Source organism: Pan troglodytes, chromosome 14, assembly GCF_028858775.2.
Source record: "Pan troglodytes isolate AG18354 chromosome 14, NHGRI_mPanTro3-v2.0_pri, whole genome shotgun sequence".
Lineage (NCBI taxonomy): Eukaryota > Metazoa > Chordata > Mammalia > Primates > Hominidae > Pan > Pan troglodytes.
The window spans coordinates 18035202-18048318 of NC_072412.2; the positions used below are offsets into that span (position 1 = coordinate 18035202).

Here is a 13117-nt window from a genome sequence, read left to right on the forward strand (position 1 = left end):
TTTAAAAAAACAGAATATGGGCCAACCTTACTGACTTCCTCCTAATGAATAGAATGCAGTAAAAGGGATACCATGTGGCTTACCTATCTCAGACTGTTTTCCCTTGGAACCCAGCCCCCAGATTGTGAGAGCACTCAGGCCACAAAGAGAACCTGGCAGTGCCAGTGTCAGTGTTCATGCTGCCTGTCCCAACCAAGGTTCCAGCCAATGGCCAGCATCAACCATCAAACACATGGGTGAGCAACGCTTCAGAGGATTCCATTTCCCCAACTGATAGCTGTTCCTAGGGAAGCTGAGGGGAGTAGAGACGAGCTGTCCTGGCCAAGCTTTTTCCAAACCACAGGTTCATTAACAAAATAAATATTTTTCTTTTAAGCCACAAAACTCTGGGTAATTGTTAGAAAAATAAGTTTTAAAAAGAGACAACAAGAAACATAACTTATGCAGCAGAAAAGAGTCTCCTTTAAAGTAAGATCTAACACATGTTGAGGTTAATGTATTGATGGAAAACATTATTGAGAAGCAGCAGATAACCAGGACAGAGACATAAGCTGCTGAGGAGGAACTTTTCCTAAAACTCCTTCAATTATGAACTCTGATAACAAGGCAAGGGTGTCTCCTTACGGATTCCCCTCAAGTTAGGAAATAAGACTGGGAAGCAAGAAGAAGACATATGGTATGAAAAAAAAACTAGAAATACTTGGTTACACAATCAAAATCAGACATTTACCTGATTTGAATTAACTAAAATTCTAAAAGATAAGCTTTCAGTATTTATTAATCAATCTAGTATTTAATTTTTATTTTCCTTTTCTCGATGAGGAAATAAGAACATTATGAAATGATTTTTAGTCTTCACAGAAGTAAAATAAACATAGTGTGCTTTGAGTGTTAAGCAATCAAATGCAATTTCTCCTTTACCTTACTTCAAGCTTGTTTGTTTGGAGAAGTTAAGACCATCCCATCTCTATACTATACCACAAGACTTCTCTATAGCACACAACTTGGCTCTGAAATTTTGAAAGTCAAAATACTAATCTACTATGTGTCTCTGATAAATTGCCTGAACATTACCCGATTTTGAAGTGCTGCACTCCTAAGACCTTTTCTTGGAATGAGTCAAACTTTATATTCCAAGAATCCTCTACTGAGCTAGAAAGCAGAGCTGTGCATCTCTGTTTCAGTAAAAGGCGGTCAATACAGCTAACTGTGGTTTCTGAGAACGCAATATCTGCACCAAGAAAAGGATTAGCCACAGTGCTACCCAAGAGAACCAGCTACCAGGTGGAAAGAGGATCTGTGAACTGCAAGATGATGACTTCACTTGATTTGCACTGAGGAAAGCTGGCGGCTCAGACTTAAACTTCTCCTTCCTGGATGGTAAACATCTATGGAAGACCCTATGAATTATAATGAGTTAGCAAAACATAATGCACTAAATATTAGACTATGTCAGCAGATCCTGTGACCAAAACTTACTGAAAACAAAACTATAGCGGGAGACAATGGAAAAGAGACTAAAGATTTGAATGGAGAAAAAAGAAATAAAGTGCGTCTTATAGGCCTGGCTTCCCATCATGTCTTAGAGTAAGTAAGGTATAAGCTGGCCAGAGACTCCTTTGAGACACAAAAGGTGAAATTAAAGATATTCTAATAAATGTAATTTTTATTACGACATAAGACAACTGGTAATATGCAACATGATTGAAAAAAACTTCTCAGTAAATTCATTTTGGCCTTAGCATAAGAATAGACATAAAGTAAGAATTGATAATCTAAAAATAAACTTCTGCATTTACAGTCAATTGATTTTATATAAAGTTAACAAAAGAACAAAACGGGAAAAGAAGAGTCTTTTCAACAAATGGTGCTGGGACAACTGGGTATCCATATGCAAAAAATAAATAAATTAGGACCAAATATCTTTTTTAAAAATTAACTCAAAATAAAACAGTTAACTCTAACAGCTAAAACTATAAAACTCTCAGAAGAAAACACTGGCATAAATCTTTGTGACTGCATTTGGCAGTGTTTTCTTAGCTATGACTCTAAAGGAAAAATGGATTCAATGGACTTCAAAATTGAAAACTGCAGTGCCTGGGAAGACAGTATCAAGAAGTGAAAAGGCAAGACACTAAGTAGAAGAAAGTATTTGAAAAGCATATACCTGATAAGCGACTTACATATATAGGATATGCAAAGAACCTTTGCAATTCATGAGTAACAAGATAATTCAATTTTAAAAATGGGCAAAGATTTTGAATAGATGTATCTGCAAAGAAGATATAAAGATGGATAATGAGCACATTAATAGATGCTTGATGTAATTAGTCATTAGGAAAATGTAAATCAAAACCACATGTGGTATCATTTTACACCACAGGATAAAATCTTTGTTCAATAAAAAAGAGAAAATGTGTTAGGAAAAATGTAAAGAAATTAAAACCATTATCCAATGCTGCTGGGGATGTAAAGTGATGCAGCCGCTTTGGAAAACAAACTGGCAGCTCCTCAAAAGGTTAAGCATGAAGTTACCATACGACCCAGAAATTCCAGTCATAAGTATATACTCCAGAAAAATAAAAATCATGCAAGCACAAAGACTCATACATAAATGTTTACAGCAGCATTATTAATATGAGTCAAAAAGTGGAAAGAACCAGAACGTCCATCACCTTTGGGTGGGAAAGAACCCAAAGGTCCATCACCTGGTGAATGGATAAATAAACTGTTTGATGTATCCATACAATGGAATATCACTCAGCAGTAAGAAGAAATTAAGTACTGATACTGTATTAGGAGGAGACAGAAAAATGCCTAGGCAGATATAGAAGGGTCCCTGGAGAATCTCCAACCAGCCCCACAAGTGTTTACACCAGAAGTTAAGTGCAGATAAGGGAACCTGGACTTGTCTTGCCTGGACATGCCTGCAGCAGACCAGAGGCCCACATGCACTGGGGGAATGGGATGGAGCCACCAGGAATTCACGCCTTATGCAGGGGAGGAGCCTGGCCACTTCAGCTCATGTGCTCCTGGTATTCAATTGTGAGGTGGAAACCTGTTTGCAGGACCACTCTCTTTGCTGAGAGCTTTCCTTTCACTTAATAAATTCTGTCCTCCTCACCCTTCAATGTGTCTGTGTGCTTAATTTTTCCTGGTCATGAGAGAAGAACCCAGATGTAGCTGAACTAACGAGAAAAACCCCACATCAATACCTGCTACAGCACAGATGCAGCATGAAAAATTATGCTAAGTGAAATAAGCCAGTCACAGTAGACCACTTGCTTTTTATTTCAGAGGCTTATAGGCAAATCTATATAAAGGAGGTTGGTGGTTCCCTACGGCTGAGGGAGGAAGGGAAAACTAGCGAAGATGGCTAAGTGATGTGGGGTTTGTTTTCAGGGTGATGAAAATGTTCTAAAATTGATTGTAATGATGACTGCATAACTCTCTGAAAATACTAAAGTCAATGACTCGTATATTTTAAATGAGTGACTTGCATGGTGTGTTCATTATTTCTCAATAAACCTGTTACCCAGCCCCCCCAAATTAATTTGGTACTAGTGGTCTGGAGACAGGTACTGCTTGGTTTTGGGTTTCAGATCACTGGCTAGAGTTAAAGACATAAGAGAATCAACAGCATGTCCTTTTTATAGAAAAAAGGTTTATATTTTCAAAACTATCCTTTTCATTAGTATCAATTCTGTAAAATTAAAAGAAAAATCTTTCTTTGACTGCTTAAAGCACTGAGAGATTTATATTGAGGAATAAGACCTTGTTTTCTTTGGCTCCAATTTCTATCTAAAGGGTCTGAGAATCACACACTTCAAACTATTAAATCTCATCAGATGGGTTTTATTAACTCTTATAATGTGGCTTACTTTCTCACCTGATTCTGGTACAGCATCACAGAGAGAAGAAGCTGAAGGAAATCAAAATATTTAACCCCCAAATATATTTTTCTGACATATTTTGAAATGGCTGCTGCAGGGCCAAGAGATTGAAATGGCCCTCATTAATGTAGCCCAATCTCTCCCCTTCTAGGTCTTCCCAGATCTGGTGAAGATGAACTAAGAGGCTGATGCATTTAAAGTCTGAAAAGATATATTTATCCTCTATTTTCTCAGCATATTTTGGCAGAATTTGGGTTTTTCCATTATCAATATGTTCCCAAACTATGTGATTTTTAATCCCAAAACTGATTTAAAATTACCGTATGTTGGAATATAAGTTGTTCTGTTATAAAGATACGTGCATTTGCATGTTCATTGCAGCACTATTCACAATAGCAAAGACATGGAATCAACCCAGATGTCCATCAGTGATAGACGGGATAAAGAAAATGTGGTATATATACATCATGGAGCCATAAAAATGAATGAGATCACGCTCTTTGCAGGGACATGGATGAACTCGAAGCTGTTATCCTCAGCAAACTAATGCAGGAACAAAAAACCAAACACTACATTTTCTCACTTATAAGTGGGAGCTGAACGATGAGAACACATGGACTCGGGGAGGGGAACAACAAACACTGGGGCCTGTTGGGGTCAAGAGGGAGAGCATCAAGATCAATAGCTAATTCCTGCAGGGCTTAATATCTAGGTGATGGATTGACAGGTGCAGCAAACCATCATGGCACACGTTTACCTATGTAACAAACCTGCACATCTCACACATGTAATCTAGACCTTAAGATTTTTTTTTAATTACCTTATGTTTTAGCTTCTTAATCAGAATATTCATTTTCAGTTGATCTGTTTTTAAGTCTCCATGGCAATCGAAGTCTTCATTTCCAAATACACTTAACATATTTATTGTCATTTCCAGGAGTTTCTTATAGCTGCAGAAATGTACAGAATTAGTAAGTCAAATATTTTTAAGAGTAAATATTTAATAATTGTTTAAACAGATATTATGTTATAGCATATCAAAGAAACACATCTATAAACTATGATCCTTTCAGTTTCAACTGAGCATAGTTTGGAAGCACTCTATATGAAATTATAATCTTAGATAAACAATATGAAGAACAATTTTATGGCATACATGGCAGGTAAAGCGGTATTACAACCATATAGTTGTTTTTTTTTTTTTTGAGATGGAATTTTACTCTTGTTGCCCAGGCTGAAATGCAATGGTGTCATCTTGGCTTACTGCAACCTCTGCCTCCTGGATTCAAGTGATTCTCCTGCCTCAGCCTCCCAAGTAGCTGGGATTACAGACATGTAGCACCATGCCTAGCTCATTTTGTATTTTTAGTAAAGATGGGGTTTCACCATGTTGGTCAGACTGGCCTTGAATGGTCAGACTGGTCTTGAACTCCTGACCTCAAATGATCCACCCACCTTGGCCTCCCAAAATGCTGTGATTACAAGTGTGAGCCACCACACCTGGCCTAACCATACACTTTTTGTAAATAAACTATTCATATCCATGTTGGTATGCTAAGATAAAATAACTAAATATAAGCCATAACCCAGAAATGAGTAACCAAGATAAAAAAGTAAAACACATACATTTGAAAAAGACAAAAAATTACATTTTGATACGCATTCACAGTCTATAAGAAGAAAAAAAGTACACACAAAAACCATCAAGGACATTATTCAATGTAGAAAAAGAGAAGTCCAAGAAAGGGGCAGAGAGATGTGTGACGATTTAAAGACTTTGAAGAAGAGATCTAGAGATCTTTGCTGACATAATGTCAACAAAATGAAAGAGATACAAAACAATGTAGAGAAAGGCAATGACAGAAAAATGTAGATTAGAATCAGAAAACCAACTTAAGTGCTCAGTAAATAAATACAAAAGTAGCTGTGTTCAGGGCTTCAAAGACACATTCCATTTTTTTTAAAAAAAATCTGTGATCAAAACATAAATGTTCATTTTACTTTTAAGTTATACATATATTTTTATATATATAAATTTATTTCTGTAAAACAGAAGTTTAATAACGTATACTTCGTGTATACAACGGAGGTATCTGTGTAAAATGAGTACATTTCCATGTTTTATATCTAAAAGAAAAAGAAGTGGAAACAAAATATAAGCTATATATAAAGATAAATTTTGATGTTAAAGAATGACACAATAGGTCTTCTTTAAAGAATTTGAATGCAGCAGAGGATACTACAAAAGGAAGAAAAGATGACCACAGACAGCAAAAATATCTTCAGAAATAAAAATTCAAACTAGATAATGAAGAGTGGACTTGACATTATATGTCCAAGGCTTTGTCATTGTTTTCAAAATCATTAAAGAATAAGCGGCTGGGCACGGTGGCTCACGCCACTTTGGGAAGCTGAGTCGGGCAGATCACGAGGTCAGGAGTTTGAGACCAGCCTGACCAACTTTGCAAAACCTCCTCTCTACTAAAAAATACAAAAATTAGCTGACTGTGGTTGCACATGCCTGTAATCCCAGCTACTCAGGAGGCTGAGGCAGGAGAATTGCTTGGAGGCATAGGTTGCAGTGAGCCAAGACGGCACCATTGCATTCCAGCCTGGGAGACAGAGGCACTGTCTCAAAAATAAATAAATAAATAAAAATAAAAATAAATAAATAAGTATAATATTTTGGCATTCAAAAAGTTTTCAGATTATGTTGTTTCTCTTTTATACATATTTTAATACAAGTTTTTTCATCCCAACCTTGCCCCAGCAGCTCAGCTGACTCCCAACCCCATGATGCACATGCCTATAAAGTTGTGTTGTGAGTTTCTGAAATACATTTTAAAATAGAATTCATTTAATTATGAAAATGGAGACATACAATGAATTTGTATCTCAGTTTTAGTCAAGTAAAATTAGAGATAAATTAATAAATGATTAACATGTTCTACAATATGAAAACCACACCCAGTTGCCTCTTCTAATTCATGATATTTCTTTCTTATTTGATTCACATTATACTCCAGTGATGATACTAACACAAAAAGTTTCCTTAATTCTTCATTTTTTTCTTTAGGCTTAAAAAAAAGTGTTTAAAATTATTTTTGTAAAATCTAGAGACCCTCTTTTATCTTAAAAATATTATTTCTCATAAGTTGATGAGTAATACGTATTTAGGCAGGGGTATAAAGTGCATTTTATAAACCTGATGCCAATAAGGGCAGATTTCAAAAATAGTCACTTTTCTTAAAACTGCTAAAAATGATACATACTTTCATTATATTTTCTGAAATTTAAACTGCCAAAAATGTTTGTTACAAACAAGGGTTTTTACACATAAAATACTAAAGGTTAGTAAAAAATGTGTAGTTATATTTACATTTTACTTTTTAAAGATGCTCTAGAAACATTGTCATTAATAGTTTAAGATACTCCAAGTTTTCTTAAATTACATCTTCCTAAGAGGATTTTTAGAAAACTCTTATCTATTTCCTACTACATGTTTGATCCTCATCTGTCTTCAGGTTGAGCTAAATACTGTCATTCTCTGTAAGTTTTCACCCACAGGTTTCAGTTTTTCCCTTTCTCTTAACCCTTTCTCTTTAAATAAAGTTTTTTCCTATAATAAACAAAAACACAACTTTTGTCTACTTTTTGTGGTTTTTCTATTTTCCTGTTTCTCCCCTTCCATTGGACTCTGTGACACATGGTCTCATCCAGAAATCTATTTTTCATCACTTATTGTGTTTTTAATATGGAAATCTGATTTTTAATAATTCCAATAAAAAAGTCCAAGGGTCATGCAGGACTTTATCCTGCTTTACTCAGCAGCAGCTGCGAGCAGTGACCAAATGTTCCCTCTGCTCCTCTGACCCCGCTTCATTTCTAAATGCAGCAACCTCTGTTCTTCAGTCCTATTCCTTTCTCTTTGTTTTTGAGATGGAGTCCCCCACTGTCACCCAGGCTGGAGTGCAGTGGCACAATCTCAGCTCACCGCAACCTCCACCTTCTGGGTTCAAGCGATTCTCCTGCCTCACCCTCCCAAGTAGCTAGGAGTACAGGCGTGTGCTACCACACCCGGCTAACTTTTCATATTTTTAGTAGAGATGGGGTTTCACTATGTTGGCCAGACTGATCTTGAACTCCAGACCTCATGATCTGCCTGCTTTGGCCTCCCAAAGTGCTGGGATTACAGGCGTGAGCCACCACGCCTGGCTGCTATTCCACTTTTTAAATTCTCTCAGGACTCCTAAAATCTCAAAACTTTGACCTAGATTCCCTAATCTGCATTTCGAGCTCTGACCTTTTTCTTGAGGCCTCTTCCTTCTAGTACACATATTATAGACAATATTCTCAACCACACGCTCAGACATTGCTACTTGGTACAGATTACTTTTGTAGATAGTGAATCTTGTCTATTTTATGTTGGTTCTTATTGATGTTACTTTGAGTATACCGTTATTTTCTAATCTCAAAGGGGGACAGTCTCACCATTATGATATTGACCAGTATACTTTGTCCTTTTTTCTTTCTTTCTTCTTTTTTGGACCAGTATACTTTGTCCCTTTTTTTTTCTTTTTTTTTTTGAGATGGAGTCACACTGTGTTATCCAGGCTGGAGTGCAGTGGCGCCATCTTGGCTTACTGCAACTTCCACCTCCTGGGTTCAAGTGATTCTCCTGCCTCGGCCTCCCAAGTAGCTGGGACTACAGGTGCACACCACCACGCCTGGCTAATTTTTGTATTTTCAGTAGAGACAGGGTTTCACCATGTTGGCCAGGCTGTTTTTGAACTCCTGACCTCAGGTAATCCACCCACCTCAGCCTCTCAAAATGTTGGGATTACAGACGTGAGCCACGGCACCTAGCCCTTTTTTTCTTTTATAATGAAAACTTTCCCATGAGAATCAGATGATCAATTGTTTGCCTTTGTTTTCTTTTAAAGAGTTTCCTTTTCCATAGAGATATGACAAGATGAAAGTCTTGTTCTAAAGTTTCTAAAGTTTCTTTCAGGGGACAATCAAATATATCATTGGAAAGCTCCAGTCAAGTAGACATCTCCCTTCTTCCCATTTACTCCCAAGGCAGACATCAAAGTGGCTAATAATACTATGCCTGATGTCTAACTCACTTCTATGGGAATCTATACAAAACGTTTTATTTATGAGACAGAGTCTCACTCTGTTACCCAGACTGGAGTGCAGTGGCTTGATCAACACTCACTGCAGCCTCAATATTCCAAGCTCAAGCGACCCTCCTACCACAGCCTCTCAATGTAGCTGGGACTACAGGCATGCACCACCATGCCTCTAAGTATTTATTTATTTTTTTTTTTTTTAAAGACAGGTTCTCATTATATTGCTCTGGCTGACCTCAAGCTCCTGGGCTCAAGTGATCCTCCTGCCTCAGCCTTCCAAAATGCTAGGATTACTTGCATGAGCCACCTCCCCCAACCAGGTGTTTAACTGGGGACTAACATGAAGCACTTACAAGAGTACGTGGAACATAGTGAGCTACATAAAATATTTGCTATTAGCATAATAATTTTATTGTATATCTTAACAAAATTGTGTATGTTAGGCAGGTGGCATGCCAATGGAAGTAGTCTCCTATAGCTGCACTGAATCATTCTTCCCACCACTGAGAGTTGCAGCAAATGGGGGGCATATAATTTATAACTTACTTTTCTCTGTGTATGACTCAGTAGGCAATGACTATATATGTACTACAATGTAAATAGCACCTCCTGGATGGAATAGTACATAACTGACATGACCAGCAGAGACAGGCTAAAGACACTGAGCTGAAAACCCTGGACTCTATTGCTAAATCAAGGCTCCTGAATCCGTTCCCTCTGAGCAACTGTTGCTGTGGTGCTGCCTTCACAAGCACTCTGCTGAGCACTCAGATTGAGGGGCTGTGCTATCCTTCATCAGAGAAGCTGCAGCCAGAACTGTTCAGCTGACAAACGGCTAGCAGTCCAGAAACACAGTTCTGCTGCATAGTGAAAAAAGGCCAATTTAGATTCTTTTTCATAGTGAGAAAAACATAAACATGTGATTGAACAAGTCTCCTCTATTAGACTAATTGGTTTAGATTTGATATTTAATTGCTAAAAATACATTTAGAATATAAACCTTACAGTGTCAAGGTCTCAAAAGAACAAATAATTGGTATGGTATAAAGTATTTAATTGTATGCTAAAAACTTCTAAGCTAAAATATTTTCAATTTATGCAAGGATAGGTGGCATACATATTGTATATTATTCCCCCATTAAGCAAATTTATACTGAGACAAAATTATCTTCCATAAAAAAGAAAAAGCCATGTAACATTAAGGACTAAGTTTTTCTGCACAGACTGGACAACAATTCCTAACACATAAGGTCAATGAGAGTCAGAACAGTCAGAGAAAGCTTCGTAAAAACAAAAAAATTGTCTGCCAGGTCTGAATGAATGAGGCTAGATGAACAGAAACTGAGAAGGCAGAAAGGATAGCATGAGCAAGACAAGTGCTGAAATCTGCCCAATTAACTCTGAGGATAAAGTCCAATGGCAGGGAAATAAAAACACGTGTCCACATAATAACCTGTAAGTGAACGTTTGCAGCAGCATTTTTCATAATAGCTAGAAGTGGAAACTAACCTAAACGTCCATCAACTGATGAATGAATGGAAAACCAGTATAGCCATGCAATAGAGTATCATTTAACTATAAAAAGAAATAAACTACCAATTTGTGCTTAAAACATGCATGAATTCTGAAAACATTAAGCTAAGTGAAAAAGCCAGTCACAAAGAACTATGTATTGTCTAACTCTATGTATATGAAATATGCAGAACAGGCAAACCTATGGAGACAAAAGTAGATGGTGTTTGCCTACAACACGGGTAGGTGGAGGGACATGGATGAAGGCTGCAGTCATGCCTAGGAGATGTGGCATTGCTTTTCAGGGTGATGAAAATGCTGTGAATATACTAACAGATACTGAGTTGCACATTTTAAATGGTTGGCCTGTCTGATACATGAATTATATCTCAGTGAAACTGTTTTTAAAATACAATGGCAGGATCAAGATAATATTCTCAGCTCTCAATTTTTGATGTACATACTATATCAGATCTAAATATTTCTATACTTTTATAGTATATTTTAAATAAAAGGTAAATAAAGAAAATGCCTAACAATAGTTTGTAAATTGACATAAAACATGTACATTTCAAAGAATAGTATAATGCCCTTTCTATACAACTTAACTTAGAATCTGTGAAATAGACACAGATTCTGTGTCCTTTCACAAAAGTGAAGAAATAAGACAATTTTCTGGAACATTCCATTAAACATTGTCCTCTGATTTAATCTGGCCTGCCTCATCATAGCAATACAAAAATTACTTGAAAATATGTTTAACAGGAAAAAAGTCAATTTTCTCTGAGGAATGATGTATAATTATCAACTTTTCCAAGGGTACATATTGTAAGAGAAAAGGTATGCAATCCTTTTTCAAAATGGTAGAACAAAAGTCACAATATAAAAAAAAAGTACATTATAAAGATAGTAAAATGGAAATAATTAATTATAATGAAAGTAAAAAATCAAGCTTCTGCCAAAATTAGTATCCTAAAACACGTTATGTAATTCAACCAGCTACAGAATAACTGTCAACATGTTAAATTCCATACATACTTGACTTTCCACTTGAAATAATTTCTTCTTTGAGGCCTGTGTCTCATCCAAATTAATGTGACAACATGATGTACCTTCCAGTGGAGACTCTAACATCGTTAATTTTTTTACGCTGTCAGCCACTTCTTATTGAAGTTGTCTCAAAACCACCTGATAAAATATTTTTGTTACTGATTTTATAAATTGCCTTATTATTAAATTATGTTAATAATATTTAACTCTAACATACCTACTTTGAAAATTATCTCACACATATCAATTCACCTTCTTTTAATCACATGCACACATTTTCATTTATTACTGAATTCAGTGAGGGATGCAGAATGTGTTATCCTCCTGCCAAATTGGTATTCTCTTAATATAACCGATTCATCCCACCATTCAATCATCTTAGAAGCTCAACTCAACCTCAAAGTTCCTAACATAATCAACTGTTCAAATCCTTCCAACAGATTCCTGTCTCAGAATAAAAGTAAAATTCCAATGGCCTTTGAGGCCCTAGGTAAACAGGCCTCTACCTCCCTCTCTGACTTCAAGCTCCTACAACTCCCTCCTGTAATTACTCCATTCCCACTGTACGTGAAGCCTGCCACCCCTCTTTGGTCTGAAAATGGGGAACTAATGCCTAACTCATAAATCACAGGCAGCTACAGTATCTTTGTACTGGACAAAGTTATATTCAAATGATAGTCATTGAGCCTTGAAATAAAAATTATGGGCTAATTACTAATAAAAATATTCAAAGTAAATTATGAATACCAGTGGGAAGACTAAATCAAATATAGTTTTGCTAAAATTTACCACATTTACGCTAAATTATAATTTTATAACAAGTAGGTGCCTTTAAAACATTACGTGGTCATAAAAATATGTAATTTGAGACTGACATATTTTCAGATTTAAGTTAAATTAATATGAATAATAATAAAGCTATACCAACTAAAATATTTAAAAAACTACTTAAAGCAAGATATTACAAGACATGCAATACACTTCAGTTCATCTGGGAAATCTAGAATTCAGTGTTGAAGCAAATCACTTAATTAAATTTTAATTTGAAAATACTCATTTCAGGTGTAAACATTTCCATTTATACCTTCATCATGGTCTTAACATGTGGCAACATAAAGACATTAAAATTATTATTTCAGCACTACAGGACCATCTACCTTAAAATATGACTCTGTGCCTAATAAAATGTCATAGGTGACACAATGTCTTCTCTCAAAGTAAATCATCTCTCACCACTATGGAAACAAGGTATGTTTCTAAGCTGATGTAGTAAACACATTTTTCCTTTTTTTTTTAAATCAAAAAGCTTTGTTGAATTATAATTTACATACTATAGAATGTATCTGTTTTAACATAAAGTTAAAAGATTTTTAGTACATTTTCTGAGCTGTGCAGCCATCTCTACAATCCAACTTTAGAGCATTTCCATCACTGCAAGATCCCTCACGCCCATTAGCAGTCACTACCAGCTTCCAGCCCCAGCCCTTCGCAAACATTAATCTACTTTTTGTACCTATACATTTCTCT

The 13117-nt window shown here is 36.0% G+C and overlaps 1 protein-coding gene across 4 annotated transcripts in view; it reads right to left on the reverse strand.

Moving 5' to 3' along the window:
* LOC129136711 (ankyrin repeat domain-containing protein 18B-like) overlaps positions 1–11728 on the reverse strand; it is a 108021-nt gene extending 96293 nt beyond the window's left edge. For all 4 annotated transcript variants that reach the window (XR_010150353.1, XR_010150354.1, XM_063791910.1 and 1 more), the window contains exons 1-2: positions 11579–11728; positions 4714–4843 (exon numbers count right to left, since the gene is read on the reverse strand). Coding sequence is in view for 2 of the 4 variants with exons in the window: in XM_063791910.1 (XP_063647980.1) it covers positions 4714–4843; positions 11579–11625 (177 nt within the window). In the remaining 2 variants the exon portion in view is untranslated. The remainder of the gene's footprint in view (positions 1–4713; positions 4844–11578) is intronic.
* Between the last annotated feature and the right edge of the window lie 1389 nt (positions 11729–13117).